Source organism: Monopterus albus, unplaced genomic scaffold (assembly GCF_001952655.1).
Source record: "Monopterus albus unplaced genomic scaffold, M_albus_1.0 scaffold65.1, whole genome shotgun sequence".
Lineage (NCBI taxonomy): Eukaryota > Metazoa > Chordata > Actinopteri > Synbranchiformes > Synbranchidae > Monopterus > Monopterus albus.
The window spans coordinates 1176895-1200192 of NW_018127945.1; the positions used below are offsets into that span (position 1 = coordinate 1176895).

Genomic DNA, 23298 nt, shown 5'->3' on the forward strand with positions numbered 1-23298 from the left:
GACACCTGGGTCAAGAGTAGGCTTTTTGAGTAGAGGTTTAATTACTGCAACCTTAAAAGCCCATGGAACATAACCTGTTAATAGACAAAGGTTAATCAGATGTAGTATGGATGTGTTGATTAGGGGAAAGACGTCTTTGAGCAGCCTGGTCGGGATGGGGTCCAGGAGACATGTTGATGATTTAGATGAAGCAATTGTTGAGGTCAACTCAGCGAGATCTATAGGGGAGAAGTAATCCCAGTATAAATGAGGTCTTACAGATGTTTCTAAAGCCATTGTAGTAGATGGCACATCTGCGAGAGCTGTGGGAGTGGTCCGACCAATTTTTTCTCTAATAGTTGTGATTTTATTTGTAAAGAAGCTCATGAAGTCATTGCTGCTGAGATCTAAGGGAATGTTAAGCTCAACAGCACTGTGGCTCTTTGTCAGCCTGGCTACAGTGCTGAAAAGAAACCTGGGGTTGTTCTTATTTTCCTCAATCAGTGAAGAATAAAATGAGGTTCTGGCACTATGAAGGGCTTTCTTATATGTTATTAAACTATCTTTCCAGGCTATGAGAAACTCTTCTGACTGCATGCCACCTCCCTTCCAGTTTTTGTGATGCTGTACCATAAGGCTAGCCTCCCCTGTTTCACTGCCTTCCTTTTCGGAGGAGCAACAGTATCAAGTGTATTACGCAGGAAGGCTGCAGTACTATCAACAAGATTATCGATTTGTGTGGGAGTAAAGTTAAGGTGGCCTCCTTCCACTGTGTTGGCAAACGGCACTGAAGTAGATAAAGATGGAATTATTTCCTTAAACTTGGTAACAGCATTGCCAGATGGACATCTGCTGTAGTGGAATTGTTTCCCACATAGAGTATAATCCATTAATGGAAATTCAAAAGTTATTAGAAAATGGTCAGACAGAAGAGGGTTATGGGGAAAAACTATTAAGTGTTCAGTTTTGATGCCATATGTCAGAACCAGATCAAGAGTGTGATTAAAACAGTGAGTGGGTTTATTTAGTTTGAGAGAAGCCAACTGAGTCTAATAATGAACAGAATGCATTGTTGAGGCTGTCATTGTCGGCATCTACATGAATATTAAAGTCGCCTACTATGATTATTTTATCTGTACTAAGCACTAAATCAGACAGAAAGTCTGAGAATCCAGTTAAAAACTAAATAAGGAGCAGGTTGATCAGTTGCTATACCAATTTCTGGAGGGTGGCGAACACTGTCTAGCACTCTGGAGTCTGAAGGAGAGTTTAAGATGGGGCCTGTACTGCATGTGTCTGTCTCCCTCTAGTGGATATATTCTGTACATTGACACATGCAGCTTATTAGTTAATAATACAGATCATATATCAATGCTGGTTTGCACAAATTTATTGTAAAAGATGCAAAATGATTCACAAGCCAAAAGAAAAAATCAAGAGCCAAGATTTATAATTTGTCTTTATTGTTTAAATTCACCAAGTTTTTCTGCATAACTACATCCAACAGCGTTCATAGTTGTAGTCACTGTGACCTCAACACCCTAGTGACATACTTTGACATCAACAGCACCGCCATGACAGCATCATGACATAGCTGAAATGGCAGAAAACCATACTACTGACTACTGGCAGTCAGTCCATCCCAGAGCCTGTCATCAATAAAAGCATCTCACCGCTACTCATGAAAAGCACAAACATTGCACATCAACTTACAGCATCAAGTCTCCTTTATTTACTGCCTAAAAACCAAAACCCACTTGCGCTCAGCTTAACATGGGCTCAAATTAAAAATAATAAACATGAGTGGGGGGTTTATACACAGAGTGTGACTTAAATTATGATGGCTGTTGCAAGTTATGATCATGATGAACACCAATAGCACCTTGTGCACTCATGTACTGTAATCACATACCTTAGCCCTCTTTTCCGTAAATATCCACATCTAATATTTATCAAATGCAGGCCTAGATTTAGAAAAGGGAGGAACCATAACACAAATGCCTCAACTGGAAGAAGACAACTTGTTATCAGTTCTGCCTTCTAGATACAGGCTTCAGTTGACATATTATTAACATTAAATGTTCCATGTGCATTTTAAATATATTTAGATATATTTGGGTTGATAAATGTACAGGCAGAGCGATAGCTGGGATTTTAAAATACTGGGGTAAAGAGCACAAAGTCCTCCAGGAACACCTCACCCCCATCAGAAATCTGTGACAGCCACCAAAACACTCTGACATGTTCTTTTTCACATTTCCTGTATTTTATTTATTTATTTGCATTTTAACAATTTGTCTTAAGACCTGAACTCTAAAAAACATCTGGATTAAATCTTCACTATGTGTAATTTCATTCATTTTCTACTGCTTAGTCCCTGAACGGGGTCGCAGGAGCCAATCCCGGCCAGCAATCAGGCGAAGTACACCCTGGACAGGTCGCCAATCCATCGTAGGGCTAACACATAGACGAACAACCACACACACACTCCTACGGGCAATTTAGAGACACCAATCAACCTAAGCTGCATGTCTTTAGACTGTGGGAGGAAGCTGGAGCACCCAAAGAGAACCCATGCAAGCACGGGGAGAACATGCAAACTCCACACAGAAAGGTCCCAGGTGGGGCCCAAACCCAGAAACTTCTCGCTGTGAAGCAATGGTGCTAACCACTGCGCCACCGTGCTGCCCCATATTTGTTTATTTATTTATTTGCATTTTAACAATTTATCTTAAGAATTGAACTCTAAAAAACATGTGGATTACATCTTCACTATCTGTAATTTGTATTGTGTAATGCGCATACCTCAGGTCATTAAAGCCCACAAATTCTCTTAAACAATGCCGTGCATGTGTCCTTGGTGTCCTTTAATGTAGTTATAGCCCTGTCTAGGTGTCCAAAAGAGGTGTATCATAATGTAGCTGAAAAGAGATGTTTTTATTCTGGTTATGCTTTTACAGTTTTATATCTTGCCGTAAGGATTTATAAAATGTTTTGTACATTTATAGAATCTGAATGTTTCATGCTATGCAAGAATATTTTTGCATTGATTCTGCAGTAGTTCGGGCTTTTTATAAAAGTTCTCATTTCATGTAAAACTACACTTATTATCTTTACATCTCTCTATAAACTATCTCTGTACTCCCTGCCTGATGATTTCTTACGGTATATGGTTTTATTTGGTATCACTTGCCACTTTTGACATAACACTGTATTTTTTAGATACTTTATGCCCTCTTGGGGAAAATAATATATGGCTGTAATGTCCTTCAACATCATCTAAATGATGAGGAGCCTAATATACAGATGCGCTCACAGATTTCCAGTTCTCCTCATAAAAAGTGAGGGTAAATATAATTTTGACTTTGACATTCTTTCTTTTATGGCTATATTAGCTTTGTTCAAATATAGAGAATACTGTAAATGCAGGGGTAGACATAGATGTTATTAATCAACATGCACTCAACAAATGCCTTCTTGCTGCATGTCACTAAACACTCTGTTGCTTTTATAACACAATGCGTTATTTTGAATAGTTCATGTTCAGTGTTAGGAATATGATAAAACTAAATAGTCCAGATGATAATGAAATGGGTGTATCCTTCAGAAAGTCACAGAGTTTCAAAAACAGTCCTTCATAAATGCAGTACTAAACAAAGGAAAAGGGCATTGGAATAATGTCAAGCAAAGTTTGCTTCCCACATTACTTGCATAAATCTCTTCATTAAATCATCTGCTATATACAATAATATGTTTAATCATTACATAAATGGCTCATCTGAGTCTGCGAGTCTCTTGAACAGTACTACAACATAGTCCAGTGACCAATTACAGATTCCTCTTCATCAAGACCAAAATAATCAAAGGTCAAGTTCCTTAAACAGTAGAATACAGTAGACACCTTTCAAACAAATAAACTGGTTTTCTAAGAATACTGGTGTGTTCACATAATGGCAACAGACCTGAGTCAAACCAGAATTGAAATCACATCTAATCCAACTCATTGAATTTTTTTTTTCTATCTACGTTGCTCATATTTACTTTTTCTGAAAAGTCAAACAAGCTCTGCAATGATGGCAACGCTACAAATCATACAACGTATGGTTTCAATGTATACTTTTGATCCAGGCCTGCCTAATGGTCAGCAGACAAAACATTGTGACTAATTCTTTTCATTGCTGAATCTGATGAAGGAAAAAGGTAAATGAAGTAATTCTTTTTAAAAATACAGAAATGCCATCATAACCATAGACATCTAAGCCGCCTTTTTCTCTGCTTCAAAGAACGATTTTTTGCCTTAAAATAAGGTGAGTGAAAGAGAAACACTCACTACATATTTTTTTTGTACAGTAATCCATTGATATTAATCAATGCACAAAAGTAAAAGACAAAAGCACACAAATATCCAAAAACTGAAATTGAGACAGCTCAAGACAAGGGATTTTTTTTTGTCTTTTTCCTTTTTTTTCTCACTTAAGTTTAAAATACACATTAACCAGTTGTAGAAGGTTTACATAGGAATTTGGATTCATCAGGAAAAAAAGCACAGTTTTAAGTCAGTCCAGCCTTCCTGGCTTTATGATGGACCTTAGGGGAAAGTCCAGGATGGTCCAGTCCAGTTCAGAGGAGGAGCAGACTAATGGCCAAGGCTGGGGCACTAATGTGCTGATATCACAGCGCTGCGTGCCATTGTGTGCTGTATGACTGCTGGGACAGAGAACCTGTCACACTATACTGGCCCTGTTCATCCACGCTGAATGTGTTGTTAGGCAGGGTAGCACAGTACAGCTTTGCACAGCTCAGCTCAGCTCAGCAGTGTGAGCGGCCTCTAGTCGTTTAGTGCTGGTCACCACAGAAGAGGCAGTCTACACAGAGATAGCAACTAGGGACCCAGCGGGGCCAGTAAGGGCCAGTGAGGGCTCAGGGAGCAGAATATACAGAGAGAGAATTATGGCTGAGCATTTGCATTGGTAAGGAGACTGCAGAGAAGCTTTGACAAGGTGAAGAGACTTATGAGGCAGAGGAGCTCTGGAGGATGAGGATGGCTTTGAACTGCAGATGAAGTGGGTTCAGGGAGGACAGATGGAGGCCAGACTAGTGGAACAAGGCAGCTGGAGATACAGCGGCGAAAGAGACGGTCCACTGGTGATGAATGGATCAGACAGGCGTAAGGCCGGGCACAAGTGAACGGGGGGTGGAAGAGCTCTAGAGGGTTTTAAGCAAGAAGGAGGTCCTCTGCCCATTCAAAGACACACCTGCCGGAAAACCGGGTGACCACATAAGACAGACCATTCACTTTAAAGGCTTGTGGTGAACTTTGAGTTAAATTTTGAGCTGTTGCCCAATAGCGAGCAGTTTGACTGCAATGACCTTTAAGAGGACTGAGAGCTGGAGAGTCCAAACATACATCTATCATAGTAATTATCTGTGTTGTGCCATCTACATTATTTAACCTCCTCTGTTGGGGTGAACACTGTTCCACAACAGAGCACTGGTCTGAATTACAGTTATTTTTTTAAGATAGGAGTCAGTGGCACAAATATAAATTTTGCATAAACTGTGTGAATATGCTGTCCTATTAGCAATGAGCTAAGCTACTACATTTGCTTATTGACTAACTGACTTTGCTAATTGTGGTGGTAAAATGTGTTTTTTTCAAAACTTGTAGTTTAAATTCTGAAGTTCCGTTTTACACAATGAAATTCATATTATAACTACAACAAGAGGACATTTGGTTGATGTGCTGTTTCCAGAGGTCTGTTCAATTTGATTATACAGTAGTACAGCTGCAGAACCGAATCCACGGTAACTTTCTGAACAGTGTGAAGAAGAAGATGAAGGTCTCAGTTGCCATTTGTCATGTTCTGTCTGTGGAGTTAATTTCTTGCCAGTGACCCTGTCTGAGACCAAAATACAGTGATTGGTCTCAGTTAGAGAGAACAGAGAACATTCATCATTGCATTCAGTATAATAAGACAGTTATGGATTTCATTTGAACCCCATATTTTTAATCACCCAAATAGTCTGAAGTTGTCAGACTAGCAGGAGGGTTCACCTTGTAAAATGAAGACAGGTTGCACAAAATTCCTTCATCACTAAACAAATATCATATAATGACAGTGCTGAGATTAGCCAACCCACCAATCGGCAGTTTCCACTCTGTAGTAGGCAGATGACTTCAGCAGATGGTTTCAAGGTGACGTGGGTTCTGCAAAGAGAAAAGAATAACTGCTCTACACACTAGACAAATGCTCTGACAGAAAGCATTCACAGCTCAACATGTATTATTCTACAGAGGAGCTCAGTATATACAATATGTGTCTCACCGGTGTGTCATTCCATTGCCTCGGCAGGTCTTCTGGCTCAGGTGGGTAGGACATCCATGATGGGCTACGGTACGAGGATGGGGGTGACATGACAAAGTAGTCCGAGTAACCCGGGCGGTTAGCTGATATAGCGTAGACTGCTGTTATTGGGTTTCCTGTGAAATGTAAAGATGGATTTATCCAAAGAATGGGCTTCACTTATCATCTCCATGTGTCCATTTCAATGCGTTAACATTCTGCTTTACCTGAGTAGGTGGTGATGGACTGATCGACAGTGACAGCAGGGAAGGGGGTCCTGGAAAGTGGCAGGTAGGGGGCGCCATTGTGCTGCTGGGCCTGCAGGTCTGAGGTCTCAGAGACACGAGGCTTCAGATTAACATCTGGAGTGGAACTGTTAATGGAGATGAGGGACAGATGTTAATCTGATATACTGTTATCAGAAAACTATTCAACCAGTTAGCATGCTTTTGCAGCAACTGTTGCATGCATCTGCACATCGGTAGAAGAGAGGAGGTCTGTTGGGGGGGGGGGGTCTGCAGAAGTCTGTTTTTTAAACGTCTTCTGGACAATTATTATTCATAGGTAAACACTAAAATTAGCTGAAAATTATCTTAGAGAGTATGAAACAAAAGCAGTTAACCATATACAATGTCAATACGTGTCAGTTGGTATGTAAGCAGTAACAGCAGATGAACTGTCAGTATTTGACCGTCAACATTAAGAGTAGTGTGTGTGAATTTATTTTTATTCATTTATTTATAATTAATAATTGTATTAATTTATTTTATTTACATTCCAAACAAGCACCATCAGCAGACTGCTGACCAGATCTAGTTACTACCCCGAGTCTGATTAACAAGCTCCTATTCTTCATGTTTGGTCCTTTTGAATTGTATACTAAGTAGACACACCAAGTATGGTAGAATTATATTGAACATATTTTAGCTTTTCTAATAAAATATATAAAATATTACAGTACTATAAGACATGCTTTTCTGCAGAAAAAGAAAGTTGTAAATTAAACTTTTTATTGACATTTTTAATGTAATCTGTAATGATGAAATGTAATTTTAAAGGAAATACTGTATATAATCAATGCACCTAATGCAAAACTCTAGTCAAGGTAGTATGTGAATGTCAACACATCATTTAGCACTTATCATGAAAGCATGGATAAGGCCTTGAAACTGTATTTAGATTTTCATGTAGAAAAAAAAGAAACGTACACCAAGTCCAAAGAATTAAAATGCTATTGAGCCTTTCCTCTAGGTGGCTGGTGAACATTTCAAGCATTTGTTGTGTGAACTCATGATGACCTCACCATTTCAAAAAAAAATCCTAGCTACAGACTGTCTGCTTTCCAGAGCTTTATTATTGTGCTGTCTGACCATAATTGTCCATTTTTGATGTGTCAGGTTTTGTCCTTTATCTGTTTCTGTCTCTTTTACATTGCAGCATCCTCCTCTGCACGTTTGAAGCCCTGGCACCATGTTACACCACAGTAAAGGTGCGACAGACAGATTATGTTATTGCTTGCGCTCAGGACCATGATGCGCACTAATGTCTCATGATGTAAGAGGAATTAACATGCTAGAGACACAGAGAAGCTGATGTATGATGAGAGAGAAACATTTCTGGTTCTAGTTTTACTGCAAGAATGTGAGTTCTGATTCAAATTTAAAATGAGCTCTAATTAGAGGTTATAACAAAGCTGTCTCTGTTACACTGAATACAAACATTCAAAATCCTCTAATTTATCTAAGTGATATCATAAAGATCTAATTTATATTTTTTGCATTTTCCTGGAGAGCTTTGAGTTTGTCCCTGTGAGTCTGCAGCACACGACAGCTGGAACGTTTGTCGGTGTTGTTTTCTCAGTTCATCCACTAGGTGGCGAACATTACCCTTTCTGCATCCCAAACCAGCTGAACAGTCACACTCTACAGTACTAAAGTGCCCAGCAACAGGGTGCACACAGCAACAGCATCTAAATGAAGACACTGTTCAGTTAAAAGGATGCAGACTAACATGTGGGCCTGAGAGAGAGAGAAGCAAGAGCCACAGATAGAGAGTGGATGCGTAGGGCTCTGAGTTCAAATAATGTCCATTAATGTTCTGTAGCATTTTTTCACTCTGCATTCTCCTCTGTGCTCTCCACTAATAATTTTATATTCATTTGATACTATGATTGGCCACAGCATTGTCTTTTGGTTGGCTGAGGAGTGAGGAATGTTTTTAGTTGCCAATGAAGAAGGATGACGTGCTCAACACAGTGTATGTTTTGCTACTGAAGGTTGAAACTTTTATTTAGTCTGCAGACTGTTCTGTGTTTAATTTTCTTAATTTTGATTTTAATTTAGATTTTTTAAATGTAATAGTCTTAATATATTCTTCTGTTATTCAAGTGCATGTTTTTGTCTTCATTTCCATGAGTGTGTGTGTTACAGTCGTAGCGAGGTTCCGGGTGGTGGTCCAGGTCTTGAGGGGATCAGTGGCGGGGGAGAACCGATGCCCATATCAGGAAGCTGGGTGAACCGGAAACCCTGCAGAAACAACAAATAATTCCATTGTACAAGTACTGACGAAGTGGCTTGCTTGGACACAAGTGAATAGTAGAATGTCCAGAGATAAGAGAATAGTTGCAGTCTCTGGAATTCCTCTTCTATATGACCCCTGCCTTCTATATTAAACTGACAAAGAGAAGATAAATGCAATCTGGCTTAAACTTGTAGAAACTGTAAGATAAAAAGAGTTAACTACACAAAGGTAGCAAAGACATGCTAACAGGCATTTTCTGTTAAATATAAGACCATTGTCACATGTCACTGTGTCGCCCTGTGTCGATGCACCCATAACGCTTAGGAGGTGATGTTGTGAGATTTATTCGCTTGCAATGGGTTGCAGTTTACTTTATAAAGTTATAAAATGTCAGCAACATGCTTACAATTTGATGACTACTCCTGAGTGACCAGAAATCTGTTAACATACATGTAAATATATTTTTCTGTTCATACACTTGTATGTTTTACTGGAAGAGAAATGGTGTATTTTTACAAATACATATAAAGCAAAACTAAAACTACATACTACTAATGGCACATTTCTTTCTGTAATTTGGGTAGACAGGAGCTTTAACCACAGCCTACTGCTTACCGGTTTGGGCAGGCTACACTGGTGCATGTCCTCATAGCCTGTGCTCCTCTGCCTGCCTCCACAGGGGTGGTTCATTGTCCCTGGGGCACTGGTCACACCGTCACTGTAGTGGCTGGTGTGGTTGTATGCGCTGTTGCCATGGTGGTGATGATGGTGGTGCCTGCTGATGAGACATAGGAAAGTTAATAAAAAGGAAGCAGACGTGTTCAGATAAATCTATCCAAGTTTCTGAGAAACAGCTTGGGCGTGGGATGTATGCACTTCCACTGAGTTTGACTGAGTTCACACTGTGTGTCAGGGCACCTCTCTTTTTGCTTTCCTGCATAATACTGTAAATCATGCAGATGTGCTAAGAAGTAAATTATCTCAAATTATGAATTTACTTGGTAGGAGGTGAAGGTGGGTCATGGTCTGGAGGTGCCAGGCTGAAGGCGTTGCCTAGCAACATATGCATCTGTGTGCGGACTTCGTCGATGGAGGGCTGAGAGCTAAGTGTGGAGGAGTCGGAGCCACGGTGAGCTTTCACCCCCAAGCTGCTGTTCCCGGTGCCAGTAGATCCACCCCCATAACCCAGAGAGCTTATCAAACGATCCACATTGGTCTCCTCAAACGGTTCTGGTTCTCCCTGGGGAGGGAGCACAAACACTCAGTCAATAAATAGGAGAATGGTGCATTCATCAGGTTGTTCATTGACTGATGAGGACATGAACACTAAATCCTATGTGTGCCTTGCAGATCATGTCACCACCTTCACCCACCTACAGTATGAAATTCTGGTTTTCTAAGAAACAAATGTTCTGAGGAATATTAAGAGGATTTTGGTGTCAGTGATCTTATCAGTTAATGGAGCAGCTAAAACACATGCAGAGCTCATAAGTGTGTGTAAGGAGGATGGTCAGGAGCAGAAGGTCACAGAAACTGAAGCACAGGTCTGTAGTTTCCCCGTCAGTTTTCAGTAAGGGAAGATTAAACAACTAACTAGATTAAACAGCCAGTTTTTTCACATCTTTATTCACTTATCGTCAGCTAGAAGCATCGGTCCTGTGCCCTCCATGGGGCAGGTTCTCCTGCAGCGTAGCTATATCTGTCAAACTGGGCAAATTTGTCCACCATGCATAATTGATATTTTACATAGTGCACAGTACATACAGTATATATTGTGTCTTGTTAACTACACAATGTACATCACAACATCTGGTGTTTATGTTTTACAACAAAGGTTGCTGGGGGACGTGCTCTTTGCAGTCAGCTTGTCAGAGCTTGTCAGACAGTAGTTTATGGGTTATTGTGACAATAAACAGTAACACTCAGCCTTACCCCTCTCACATTTGTACAACTAGTTGTCCATACTTTCTTTCAAAGTACAAATATGTAAATATTAAATCAAAAATTCTGTTTTCTATTTCTAGTTGAATTTCTACAATCTTTCCACACACCCCGATATGTGAGGACCTACCTGGGATACAAGTACCGGTAGATGGGAGTCACTGATCTATAAAACACATGTAAGATGTAATACACACATAAGTTACACAAATAAGTTGTGGTCTTGGTAATATTCTGAAATTAAAATCACAACATTAATAAAAATATTTTCCAATATTGATATATATCACACTGTATTGAACATTTATGCAAAATAACAGAACATTTTTGAATGAATATAATTGCAATTAATTTTAATTTAATTGACTTACATCTGACAAAACTCTTCAGACATGTGACATAAACTTCAATCATTTTCTTTGTCAATGTGCAATTACAATTCATGCTGAGTAATTAATTTGGACAACAATGTTTGATTAGATAACAAAAACACAACAGGATTCCACAAAATAATATTACATTATTACCCAGCCATAATGCACTGCATACCTACGTACATACCACAAAAAAAAAAAAAAAAGTTTTCACACACAAATGTGAAGCAGGTCACTATAGACCCTAACCTATAGAGCCAGAACAATGATTTTAAACTCTGGCATTGAAAACAAAATCGGAACTGAAAAAGAAAACATAGGCATTGAAACATTTGTGCTTTTAAAAGTGAGCTTTAATATAGAGAAATGGACAAGTGTTGGTCACTTGTGATGATTATCTTGCTGAACAAAAGCATACTGTACCTGTTGTACACATATGTAAGCACAGGCACACATTCTCATTCACAAACACATTCTGTTCTTTTCAAAAGGTTTGGTACAACCAAAGGTAACTGCCCATCTGAATTCACGACTAGGCTATATTCAGTCACTGACCTTCAGCTAGGTAGCTTGGAGAACCAGCATGAAGAGATTGTACTCACACTCAATCTATCTGTCCCCATTTTTCTTCCTTTCTCCATCTTTGGCTGTTGTTGAAAAGACAAAGTCATTTTCTCTCTAATCATTATGTCATTTCCCCTTCTCCTAATTACTTCCTATCTTTACCTCTCTGTGTGGTGCATGTTTATGAAGCGAAAGGTAATCTGTTAATACTCCAGATGTGAGCACACAGCATTAGAGTTAGTGAAAGGAGGAAAAGAAAGGATTAAAGCTATGAATGTCCTTTGATTACTGTATTACTGTGGACGAAGTGGCAGAGCCTTACTTTTCCACAACTGTATGTGAGCCATGTGGAAGAATAAGGGTTCTTCCATGGTTTCATTATTCCCCTGTATGAGTCACCTGCTCAGAGGTTGGGCCTGAATTCCTATATTACAGCTTGTTACACAATCCAACTTCTTCAAACTTCTTCAGAGCTTTGCATGGTCTTGCAACTGGCTATTTCTCTGACGATCTATTCACAGACCTTTGATCCTGGTTGTAACTTAGGAGTTATAAAGATATTTTAAAACTCATTTCTCAGGCCTTTTACTGCCCCTGGCATGTTTCTCTGTGCTCTACTGACTTTATTTCTGCCTCAATGCTTTAAATTATTTTACAAAGAGAGTTGACTTGACTGTCATCACAAGGTCCATGACTTGTCCAGTTACTCACATCGTAGCCATTGTTGCGGATGCCTCTCCTGGATCGTTCTCTCATCACCAGTAGGTCCATCTCTGTCTCCACTGGGCTCGGGCTGCTCAGAGACTGTCTGCTCCAGTAGGTGGGCTCCCGAGGGTGGGAGTATCTGGTACAGGTGTAAGAAAGCAATCCTGTTAAAACAGTAACTACAGCTCATGGCCATAGGTACTGGTTATGACACTGAGGTCATATGCTCTGTCCTTTGGAGGGAAGGGGGTTTGGGGGTTTAAAGAATGAGGGGAGTTACATGCAATAATTCAAAGCTGCACATGGTGGGATTTTTACGTATGTCTCTACTCCAGTGATAGCCGTGGCCTGAGATATTATGTTTTTGGGTTGTCCATATATCAGACGTCCAGCCCATTCATGTGAATATCTGAGAAAATTTCTTTAAATTTGGCACAATCGTCCACTTGGACTCAGGGATGAGCTGATTAGATTTTGGTGGTCAAAGGTCAAAGATCAAGATCACACTGACCTCATGTATGTCCCATTTCTGTGAATTTGACTGGTTGGTGGAGGCATACAACCACAAAGCAGTAATTCTAGTTAAAGTATTTTTACACTTAATATCTTTAGCTGGTTTGTAGAAGTTAGAAAAAAAGCTGAAGGTTATAAAATACTTTATAGACTATCAAATAGGTAAAAAGAAAAAACCTGTATAAGCGGTGTAAGTATCACTGAATGTGATTCCTTTCATTTAGCCTTTATTTCACCCTGCCCTCCACTCTATTGTGGTTTACTGACTGCATACCTCTTATACTTGCTTCAAAAAGTTTATTTGGAAAAAAATAATCTGAAGTGATTAAAATGTGCACTGACCAAAAACAGAATTTAATTTTGGAAAATAAGGAAAAATTTGAGGTCTGAGTCAAGGATGAAATGCATAACAACTTTGATTTACATAAAAACCTAGTGCTGTTTAATGTTGTGATGACTGTGTGCTTTGAATCACAGATGTCACTTGTCAACCAAACCACTACTGTACTGTGACATCCATGGATTTTTGTTTTTCAGAAGTAAGTGGTTTTTTTTTTTGTTTTGTTTTTTTGTCTGAACAATAAGTATAAAGAAGCGATGAACTAGGAAAAGGCTGGATGTGTTAAATCAGTGACCAAGAGAAGCAAAACAGACATCTATTTGAAATCAAAAATAATAATGTGCTCAGCTAAAATCACACTAATAATTGCATACACTTCCACAGTGAAACAGAAAATAATAAAGTCTAATCTTCTAATTTTGGAAATTTTGTATGACAGAATTCAGAATTTGAATATATTTTTGTGGCTGGTTCTTTTAATTTGTATAACCATCTGCAGTGTACAGTTATTAAGGTCCAAGAGGCCTAATTGGACATACATTCTTACTGTATATTTTAATCGTGTGCATTGAATTATACTCCAACTGTAAAGATTCCTAATTTTTCTGCTGCCTGTGGAACCCCAACATACCGTGCCTACTCCCATACCTCTTATGACATCCTGCAAAGGAGGCCCTCTTCTCCTCAGCGGTCATTGGTTCCTTGCCCCCGTTGTTGTGCCGACTGTGTCTGGTGTCACGATGGCTGTAAACGTGGCTGCCGCTCTCAGACAGTGAGAACTCTCCGTAGCCCTTCCTCCGGGCTTTCTGACGCAATTTGTTTCTGTAGTGCTCGATGTCTGACTTCTGCTTCAACCCACCATGGTTTGCCTATACATAATAAATTCAAGTATTTATCTCATTCTTTAAGGCAGCCAAATGATGTTGATTTAAATTTTTTATGATAAACTGTTTAATTTTTGAAATCTCAGTTTTGTTTTTCAGCAAACATTCCCACGAGCCCCTCACGCCCTAAACATGATATTTTCTGCTAACGTACACCAATCAATTGCAGATGCACTGAAAAATCCCAGAGCCCCAGAGTGGAATTTCTGGTTAATATATTTATCATTAGCCGCGTATTTCTGTCTCTGCTGCAGAGAGGTCCAAAGAGCTTAAGGTGGAATTAGGAGGAATGGGAGGAAAAGAGAGAGAGGTTTAGAGGGAGAAAAGTCACAATAAGGTATTAGAAGACAAGAGGAGGCATAGTGATTACACTGAAGCAACAATAATTCAACTCTGTATCAGTGCAATGTATCCCAGAGGATGTTATGAAACTATTACAGTACAAAAAAAAGCAACAACGTGGTTCCCAACCTTGTTTTCTGATACAAAAAGGGTGATAGTTGACTTTTTTACGGAAGGTCGGGGGTTCGAACCCCGGTCAGGGCGCGGTCAATATCCAGCCTGGGCTGTGACCCCCAAACTGGGAGAGTGGCTCCAACAGATCCCAGGAACAACATCTGAGATCTCTGTCCAGAAGAGTGAAGTCCTAGGAACAGCTAAGATACTGCGCAGGACCCTCAAGCTCCCAGGCCTCTGGTAGAGGACCCGAGCTTGAAGGAAGGAATAAAAGACCGCCCCACAAGTGAAAATAGGGGGAGCTAATATTGAACGAGTATATGAAATTAAATTTCTAGGTGTCATAGTTGATAAATTCACCTGGAAATCTCATATCAGATATATTCAGCATAAAATAGCAAAAAACATATCGATATTGGCAAGGGTTAGACATATTTTGGACAGAAATGCACTACGTATTTTGTATTCTTCATTGATTTTACATTTTAAATTATAAAATTCATGCTATACGTGCAACCAAAAAAAGATTCTGTATTTCCATAAGTGGTGTAAAACTATGGAATAATTTAAATGTGGACATAAAAAATAGTACTAGAATTGATGAGTTTAAACATAAGTATAAAGGTATGTGTCAATCAAGATACATGCAAGAACAGGTTTAATGATCAATCAGATGGAACATTGTGGGTGTGGGGTAAGAATGTTGCACTCTGTAATAATTCTTTAATATACTACTTGTGTGGCGTAGAAGATAATTATCTATGAATGTAATTATGTAGAATGTTAACACTCTGTAATAATTCTGTAGTATATTACTTGTGTGGTGTAGAGGATAATTATTTATCTAGAGATATTGCTTAGGATTTAAAAGTTGTAAAATGATGTCATGGGGTAGGGCTAGATAAGTCTAACTTCTTCCTACTCCGTTCAAGCATGTACTAGGTATAAGCAAATTGATATTGGATTAGCATTTGTTGGATATAAGTGAAATTACATGTGTTGACATATCAACTGTTTTACATGCTTGAATGAATAAATCAAATCATATCAAATCAAATGGTTGGAGATGCATCAATAACAATTAGTAATAATTTGAAATAAAGTAATCACAAGAATACAGTAAATAAGGTTAAGAAGTACAGGTCCTGTGGCTGTAGTGAGACTAGTACTAACATTACACAAAGCCTGAGTATAAAGGGTTTAATATACTGTATATTAAGCATTTTCATGTAGCGATTTTAATCCAGCCACTGAATTATAGGCCTTATAGTGAAATATGGAGTCTGCTATTATATTTTTGTTTTATTGCTTCAGGATTTTACTAAGGAAATGGATCACATTTTTTCTCATATTAGTGACTCAGGTCAAGTTCAGTTAAGGATCCATTCCAGAGCTTTGGTCTCAAGTCCTCAGCCCAGTGTCTCACCACACATTTCCACTCTGTGTATTTTATGATTTCATCTTTTGTCTGTGATCTATTCCTTCCATTTCATCACTTACCTAAATAGCCTATATTTCCTATATTATCTAGAATACTCCCATTACTATTGGTGCTCACTGAGCAACAGACATGTCTTATTACCTTTCCAAGTGGTTCCCAGGTAAAAGAAAACATTGTGTTCACCGTCCTCCGGGGGAAGGTCCTTCCTCTGTTTATGAGACCACTCGATCCTGAGATAGCAGCTCCACACACTCCAGAGCTAGAATGTTGGTGAAGTGTCTAAACAGTTCTGATTTAAGCAGGTCCCAAAAGTGGAGAAAGAGCAGATTCAAATTATAGAGATGATTGTGTTCGAGTGTAACTGAGAGGAGAGAGTGTGAAAATATAAGGAAACTTGAAGAATTGGCCACAGTACATAAATACTGTATATATACATTTATATATACATATATGTGTGTGTGTGTGTGTATATGTGTGTGTATATACACATCCCTGGTTGGGAATCACCAACATAAACCATGAACAGTTCCAGACATAGACACAAACCAGACAGTAAGAGTAAAAACTACCTGCCACATTGTGAATACCGGGTCTTGTACTATATGTGTCTGTGTAACTGATGCTGAAGATGTTCTAACTAACACTGGAGGCTCACCTCCCCATTGAGAACCACAGAGTCTTGGCTGTGGGAGGAGGAGGAGGGGTAGGAGTAGGTTGGCTGGGCTGTCATGGGTTTAATAGTGATGAGACGTAGAGAGCCTGAATGGTCTTCATATGGGTCTGAGAAAAAGAGGACAAAAAGCTTAGTGATGGAGACAGCCCTTCCAGAAAGCTGTCATATTCACAAACTCACAAGTATCACACCTTCTACCAGTTATCCACACAGAAACTGTGTTCAGTCCTCTGAGTGTAGATGTCATTCTAGGAGATAAGCCTTGCAAATGCATGACAGCATTTTCCAGAATACTGTATAACTGATATATTTTAACCTTTCGGTCCAGTTTGAACATTACTGTCCCTTAAATACACTCTGTTAGAGTGTATTTAAAATATAAGGACTACATTTTTTTTAATGTGGTTAATTGCTTTCTGGCATAGAGTTAGATCAGAAGATCAATACCATTTTCATGTATGACTGGTAAATATAAAGCTGCAGCCAGGAGCAGGATAGCTTAGCTTAGCTTAGCATGAAAACTGTTAATATGGGTAGCAAGCCTGTTTCTATCCAGAAGTTTAAAAAATCTGCCTACCAACACCTCTACAGTCCACTTATATATCACATATACAGTATCTCTAAAATGTAAGAATGACAAGTTCTGGTTTAATTGGGGGTTATGGGCAGAGCCAGGCAAGCTGTTGTTTGCTTTCCAGTATTTATGCTACTGTAAGTCAATGTGAAGATAGTGTCGACACGAGAGCACTATTGGGCAGTATTTGCCAATCAGTATTTTGTTTTGCCAAAATGTAAGCTGTGAGCAAAATATATGCTGTTGCTATATTTTTGATTACCTGCAAACTGAGTTTATTGATAGTTAGCACAGCTGTTAGCTGGTGATTAATGCTAGTATTGCTCCTATTATAAAAAAGGGAGGGGGGGCATCTGAGAAAGAAAACAAATGTTTTTAAATCAACAAAGTATAGAACAAATTATGATTAATTCAAGTATTGTACTGGGATTACCAACAAAGCTGTGGATTCTACCTGGTCTTAGTAAATGATAAATGTGCAGGAAAGTTAGTAAACAAATAATTATCCAGTTTTTGGAAACCTAAGTTAACTTTTCATCTTTTCTTTGACTTTTTTCTTGATGTGTCTTTCCGTGCTTAAACTGGTCTAATTTTGCCTCTAATAAAAGATTTATTTGTTGTGCTGGCAATGATTAAAATTATATTGCAGCAATAATAGACTGAAATAAACTGACAAGTCTCTGCATACCTGAATGTGCGACAAGTCAAGATACCTGATGAAGGTGAGATAGACCAAAATATTGTGGATTTAATCAATTATTTAGCCTAAGCGAGACAGAGTGTGGGAGCAATAATAAATTAAAATTGTGGTAAGGTTTGAATCACTGTGGGTTTTGAAAAAGACAACTCTGTGCTATTTTCCCTATTTATGTGTGTATGATGCTAGAGGGAGCAGCAGATGGACTGTGTTGTGTTGTTCTGGGTCCACTGTGACTCACTGCCTGCCTGACATCATATGGCAGACTGCTTCATTGTAGGGCTACAACAGTCTACCATTAACTCAGCTCGAGACCCACAATGTCACCATTCATCCTGACAGCAGCTCAGCCTGCTTTATTTGTTGCTGTTCCTGCACCGCCTCTCAGAATGTGACAGTTAAGGTCAGGACAGGTGGCATCATGAGCAGCCGAGGCTGTAAACCAGATTAAAAACCACGACAGTACATGTAGATGATATGCATTCTGGGCACAGCCTACTGCCACGTACATGCTGCTGTAGTGGTTAAAACAAACAAGCTACAGTTAAACAAACAGGCCATGAACCCAAAATGTTCTTGCTTGAGCACACACAAACAATTTACACAGTGAGCTGACAGAATACAGAGGGCTTGCAGAGATTAATTATTAACTGACTATTGCATATAATAACTATATGTAATCTACACACTCTTACTGTATTCTATTACATATTAACCCACTGGCTCATCCTGATCTGGAGATGACCTGTTAACTAGGTTTGGGAGTTGATGTGAAAAGCAAGGGATGACAGAAGGGGGTGTTGGACACTGTCAGGAGGACACAATAAAAAACTAGTGAATTAGAGAGAGGACAGAGAAGATAGACAGAACAGGACCCGGTGAAGAGGGAAGACAGGAGAGGGCTGATTGAATGGGTGATGGATTGACTGAACAGTATGAACCAAAAATGGCTGACTGACTCTTTGACAATCCTCTTATCTAATACTTTTATTTATTTCTCTGTAGAGACGATGATTCTGTTCCCTACCTTTCAGACTGTTGAATTGCCCTTCAAGTTATTGAACTGCTCAGAATTATTGTAATAATAAATTATCATTGGCATTTTAGTGATTTGTCTGTGAATTAATTTAGCTCACACCCAAAATTGGCCACCACACTGCCGCAATTTCAACTGTGACTACAACAAATAATATTGGCCCATTGTTTTAATCGGACATGTCAAGTGTTTCCTGAGATGTCTGAGTGGTGTCAGAACACACTGTTCTTTGTTTCAGGTCTTTTGCTGCATACTTGTTTGCATTACTGGAAAATCTCTTCACTGTGCAGCAACTTTTTACTAGGGGCATTTTTTTTTCTGTGAGAGATAAACACTGTGACTCAATTGACAATCTGCCTGTTGACAAGTACTTTGTTTACTGCTTTATGCCTCCAATCATCTGTTGCTATACAGTATGAAAAGCAGATTTTTAAGTTTTCTAATTACAGACAGGTACACTGATGCAGTGGTTAGCACTGCTGTAGCCCTCCTCTCGTCTTGTGTCAGCTGACATTGGCTCCAGCCCCCTGTGACCCTCTAGGATAAGTGGTATAGATAATGGATGGAGTTTGATAAGTACTATGTATCAAACAAACTGTAAAAACACTTTGCATTTTCATCTTTCAAATTATAGAATGACCACTGTCCCTGACCTTTAGCTGTACAGAATAAGAATAACCAAGCATTGATCTGAGAATGAGATCAATCTGAGAATCAATTTGATTTATACCAGGACCTTTGTTTCATATCATAATCTTTTTCTCTCACCTTTCCCATACTCTTTACATGGTCAGCTACTAATGGTGAATTTATAGATTCAACCATAAACCTCTCTTTACATTGAACTGCATTGGTTTTAGGCACACCGGTGCAGTGGTTAGCACTAGCGCTTCACAGGAAGAAGATTCCAGGTTTAAGCCCCAGCCAACCTGGTGTCTTTCTGGGCACGGTTTGCATGTTCTCCCTGTGCCTGCATGGGTTCTCTCTGGGTACTTCAGCTTCCTCCCACAGTCCAAAAACATGCAGCTTATGTTGATTGGTGACTGAACTGAACCTAGGAGTGAGTGAGTGAGTGTGTGTGTGTGTGTGTGTGTGTGTGTGTGTGTGTGGTTGTCTGTCTCTATGTGACAGCCCTGTAATAGACTGGCGACCTGTCCAGGGTGGGCCCCGCCTCTTACCCAATGTTAGCTGGGATAAATGTTCATAAATTTACCATGAGCAGAATCAACACTATGTATACATTATTTAAATATGTTTTTTTCTTATAGCTTAGCAGCTCCATGTATCAGCACCAATCTTAATATACATAAATGAAACATGAAGCTGAAAGATTATTAAGTTGATGCAATAGTGCAGTGGAATCACTACTGTATGATTATCCACAGTCTATCAAAGATCTTCCTAAAACAGAGGCTATACTGCCATAACCCCCCTTTCTGCCTCTACACACACGCACACACACACACACACACACACATACATGTGTTACTGTATGTTTCCATAACTTCCCGGAGACTTACCCTAACCTTAATGATTTACATTCTGTGAACTTGCTTTTTTTTCACATAAGGACATTGAGTCCCCACTGTGTGGCTGTATACGTAGATTTATGTCCCCCCAACATGAGTAATACAAGGCCACCAGGCCACACACACACATTACAACACCCTTGGTTTAATTTTAATCCACTCTCATGCTGGTATTGAAGAACATGATGGTTGACATAAATGCTGGTTGCCAAGAAACAGTTTAAGAGCGTAACTCACTATAAAATCACAGCTTGTCAATTTTCCAGTGCAGTTCCAATTAAATAAATGCAATATAGTGTGTTAATTACAACACTATAAAGGTGCTGATAATAGGTGTGTTTTAAACAGCAGAAGATCAAGGCTAGTTGTGTTTATCCCAAGTTAATTGATCAGTTCCTAGCTCCAGTTACAGATATGAGAAATTCCAGGATACAGGGTTAGGAAGTGTCTTTGTTTCTTTGTAGCTGCAGTGTTTTCCTGTTCAGTTACAGAAGCTGTTGTAAATGCAGATCAATTTGTTTATGTAGTTGTTCTTTTCTACATCAATCTGCGATCTGTACTGTATTTGATGTGATGTAATTTTTTGTACAATCTTTTTCTCTGAGTTGCACATCTGTGCTTCTTGTTTAAGGTTACACTTTTTTCAATCTTCCATTTTCTTTCACAGAGATCCAGTATATAATCTATTCTCCTTCCTTCTTTCTCTTTTTTTAAAACACGACATCTGTCCATCTCTGACTCTCTGTAAATGGTAGTTGCAAATGAAACAGTTTACACAGATCCTCTCCTCCTCTCCTGTAGGCATTCATTCATTCACTTACACAAACATTGTAAATCACACAAATCACTGTGAACACTGGTTTGCTGTTGCAAAAGACACTGAAAATCACAGTGTCCTAGACTGTCACTGAACAGAAGCAACACTGCAGCATTATCACTGACATAACTACTGTTTATGCAAATAATTCAGATCTACAAGGTAATTTTGTGAACAAGTCATTTTGAAGATACAGTACTTTACTGCCACCACTGATAACAAATGCTGTAAATCACAAGAAAAAGTAATGGCACTCTTTGCAATGTCCTGGTTTTCTGCATAAAGTGGTCATGAAGTGTGATCTGATCTTCACCAAAGTCACAAATATCAACAATCACAATATTTCTAAGACGATAAAACACAAATTCATGATCTTTCATGTCTTTATTGAAAACACCCATTAAACATACAAAGTGATGGTGGAAAAAGGTATGGCAACACCAGGTTTCTAAAGGTCACTAAAGTTCATTTGGAGTCAGGTGTTAGCGAACCTGGAGTCCAATCAATGAATTGAGAATGGTGGTATGGTTTAGAACTACCTTGACTTATAAAAACACCCAAACAGTGAAGGTGTGCTATTCACAAGCAACATCAACTGATGTGAGCTATGTCTGCGATCAAGAATTGTTGATTTGCATGCAGCTGGAAAGGGTTACAGAGTCATCTTAAAGACTTGAGATATTCATCAGTTCACAGTTAGACATATTGTCTATAAATGGAGAGAATGTGGTGCTGTGGCTACTCTCCATAGAAGTGGCACCCAGCCAAGATCACTCGAAAGGCACAATGCTCACCAAGGTAAAAAAGAACCCTAGGGTAACAACTAAAGACTTGAAGGATTCACTGGAGTTGGTTAACATCTCTGTTCATGCACCAATCATACGCAAAATATTGAATAGATATGGTACCTGTAGCAGGACACCATGGAGGAAGCCACTGCTCACCAAAGACAATACTGCAGCACACCTGAAGTTTACTAAAGACCACCTTGATACTACTGTGACACTACTGTGAAAATGTCATCTGGACAGATGAAACAAAGGTGGAATTGTTTGGGAAGAACACACAGGACTACGTATGGCATAAACAGAACTGTGTACTGACATGAAAACATCATCTCAGCAGTGAAGTACAATGGAGGGAGCATCATGATTTGGGACTGCTGTGCTGCCTCTGGACCTGGACTGCTTGCCATTGTGGAGGAGAAAATGAATTCCCAAGTTTATCCAGGTATCCTACAGGATAATGTCAGGGTGGCTGTCCACACGCTGAAGCTCACAACAAGCCGGGTGATGCAGCAGGAAATGACCCTGGACATCAAAGTAAATCAACTACAGAATGGCTTCAGAGACACGAAATCTACCTTTTGGAGAGGCCCAGTCAGAGCCCAGACCCCAGCCCAATAGAGATGCTGTGGAATGACCTCAAGAGAGCTGTTCACACCAGATGTCCTAAGAATATGGCTGAGCAGATGTTCTGTGAGGAAGAATGCTCCAAAATTCCTCCTAAATGTTGTGCATTCCTAATCCACAGCTACAGGAAGTGCTTGATCAAGGTTATTACTACCAAAGGTGGTTCAATCAGTTAATGAAACAGTTGCCATTACTTTTTCCACCATCACTTTGTATGTTTAATGGGTATGTTCAATAAAGACATGAAAGATCATGACTGTTTTGTGAGCTTAGAAATATTGTGTTTGTTTATGTTTGTGACTTTGGTGAAGATCAGATCACATTTCATGACCAATTTATTTAGAAAACCAGGAAATTGCAAAGAGTGCCATTACTTTTTCTTGCGACTTGTGCAGTCTATAATCCTGGGTCTGAAAAAAATCTTTGTTCTTTTTAAAATGTTTTCACCCAACACCAGAAGGAGCTGTGTTGACAGACAGTATTCAAAGCAACAGGAAAT

At 39.2% G+C, this 23298-nt stretch overlaps 1 protein-coding gene across 5 annotated transcripts in view; it reads right to left on the reverse strand.

Moving 5' to 3' along the window:
• Positions 1-2539: 2539 nt before the first annotated feature.
• The window catches only part of kiaa1549la (KIAA1549-like a), a 121710-nt gene continuing 100951 nt past the window's right edge, over positions 2540-23298 (reverse strand). The window contains exons 15-26 of one of the 5 annotated variants that reach the window (XM_020604292.1): positions 16717-16841; positions 13929-14149; positions 12434-12566; positions 11761-11805; positions 10915-10950; positions 9842-10083; positions 9459-9618; positions 8751-8848; positions 6551-6696; positions 6306-6460; positions 6121-6187; positions 2540-5879 (exon numbers count right to left, since the gene is read on the reverse strand). In XM_020604292.1, coding sequence (XP_020459948.1) covers positions 6158-6187; positions 6306-6460; positions 6551-6696; positions 8751-8848; positions 9459-9618; positions 9842-10083; positions 10915-10950; positions 11761-11805; positions 12434-12566; positions 13929-14149; positions 16717-16841 — 1391 coding nt within the window. In that variant the 3' untranslated portion in view covers positions 2540-5879; positions 6121-6157. Of the gene's footprint in view, positions 5880-6120; positions 6188-6305; positions 6461-6550; positions 6697-8750; positions 8849-9458; positions 9622-9841; positions 10084-10914; positions 10951-11760; positions 11806-12433; positions 12567-13928; positions 14150-16716; positions 16842-23298 lie in introns of all 5 variants that reach the window. The other 4 variants (XM_020604291.1, XM_020604290.1, XM_020604289.1 and 1 more) reach the window with 4 other exon arrangements.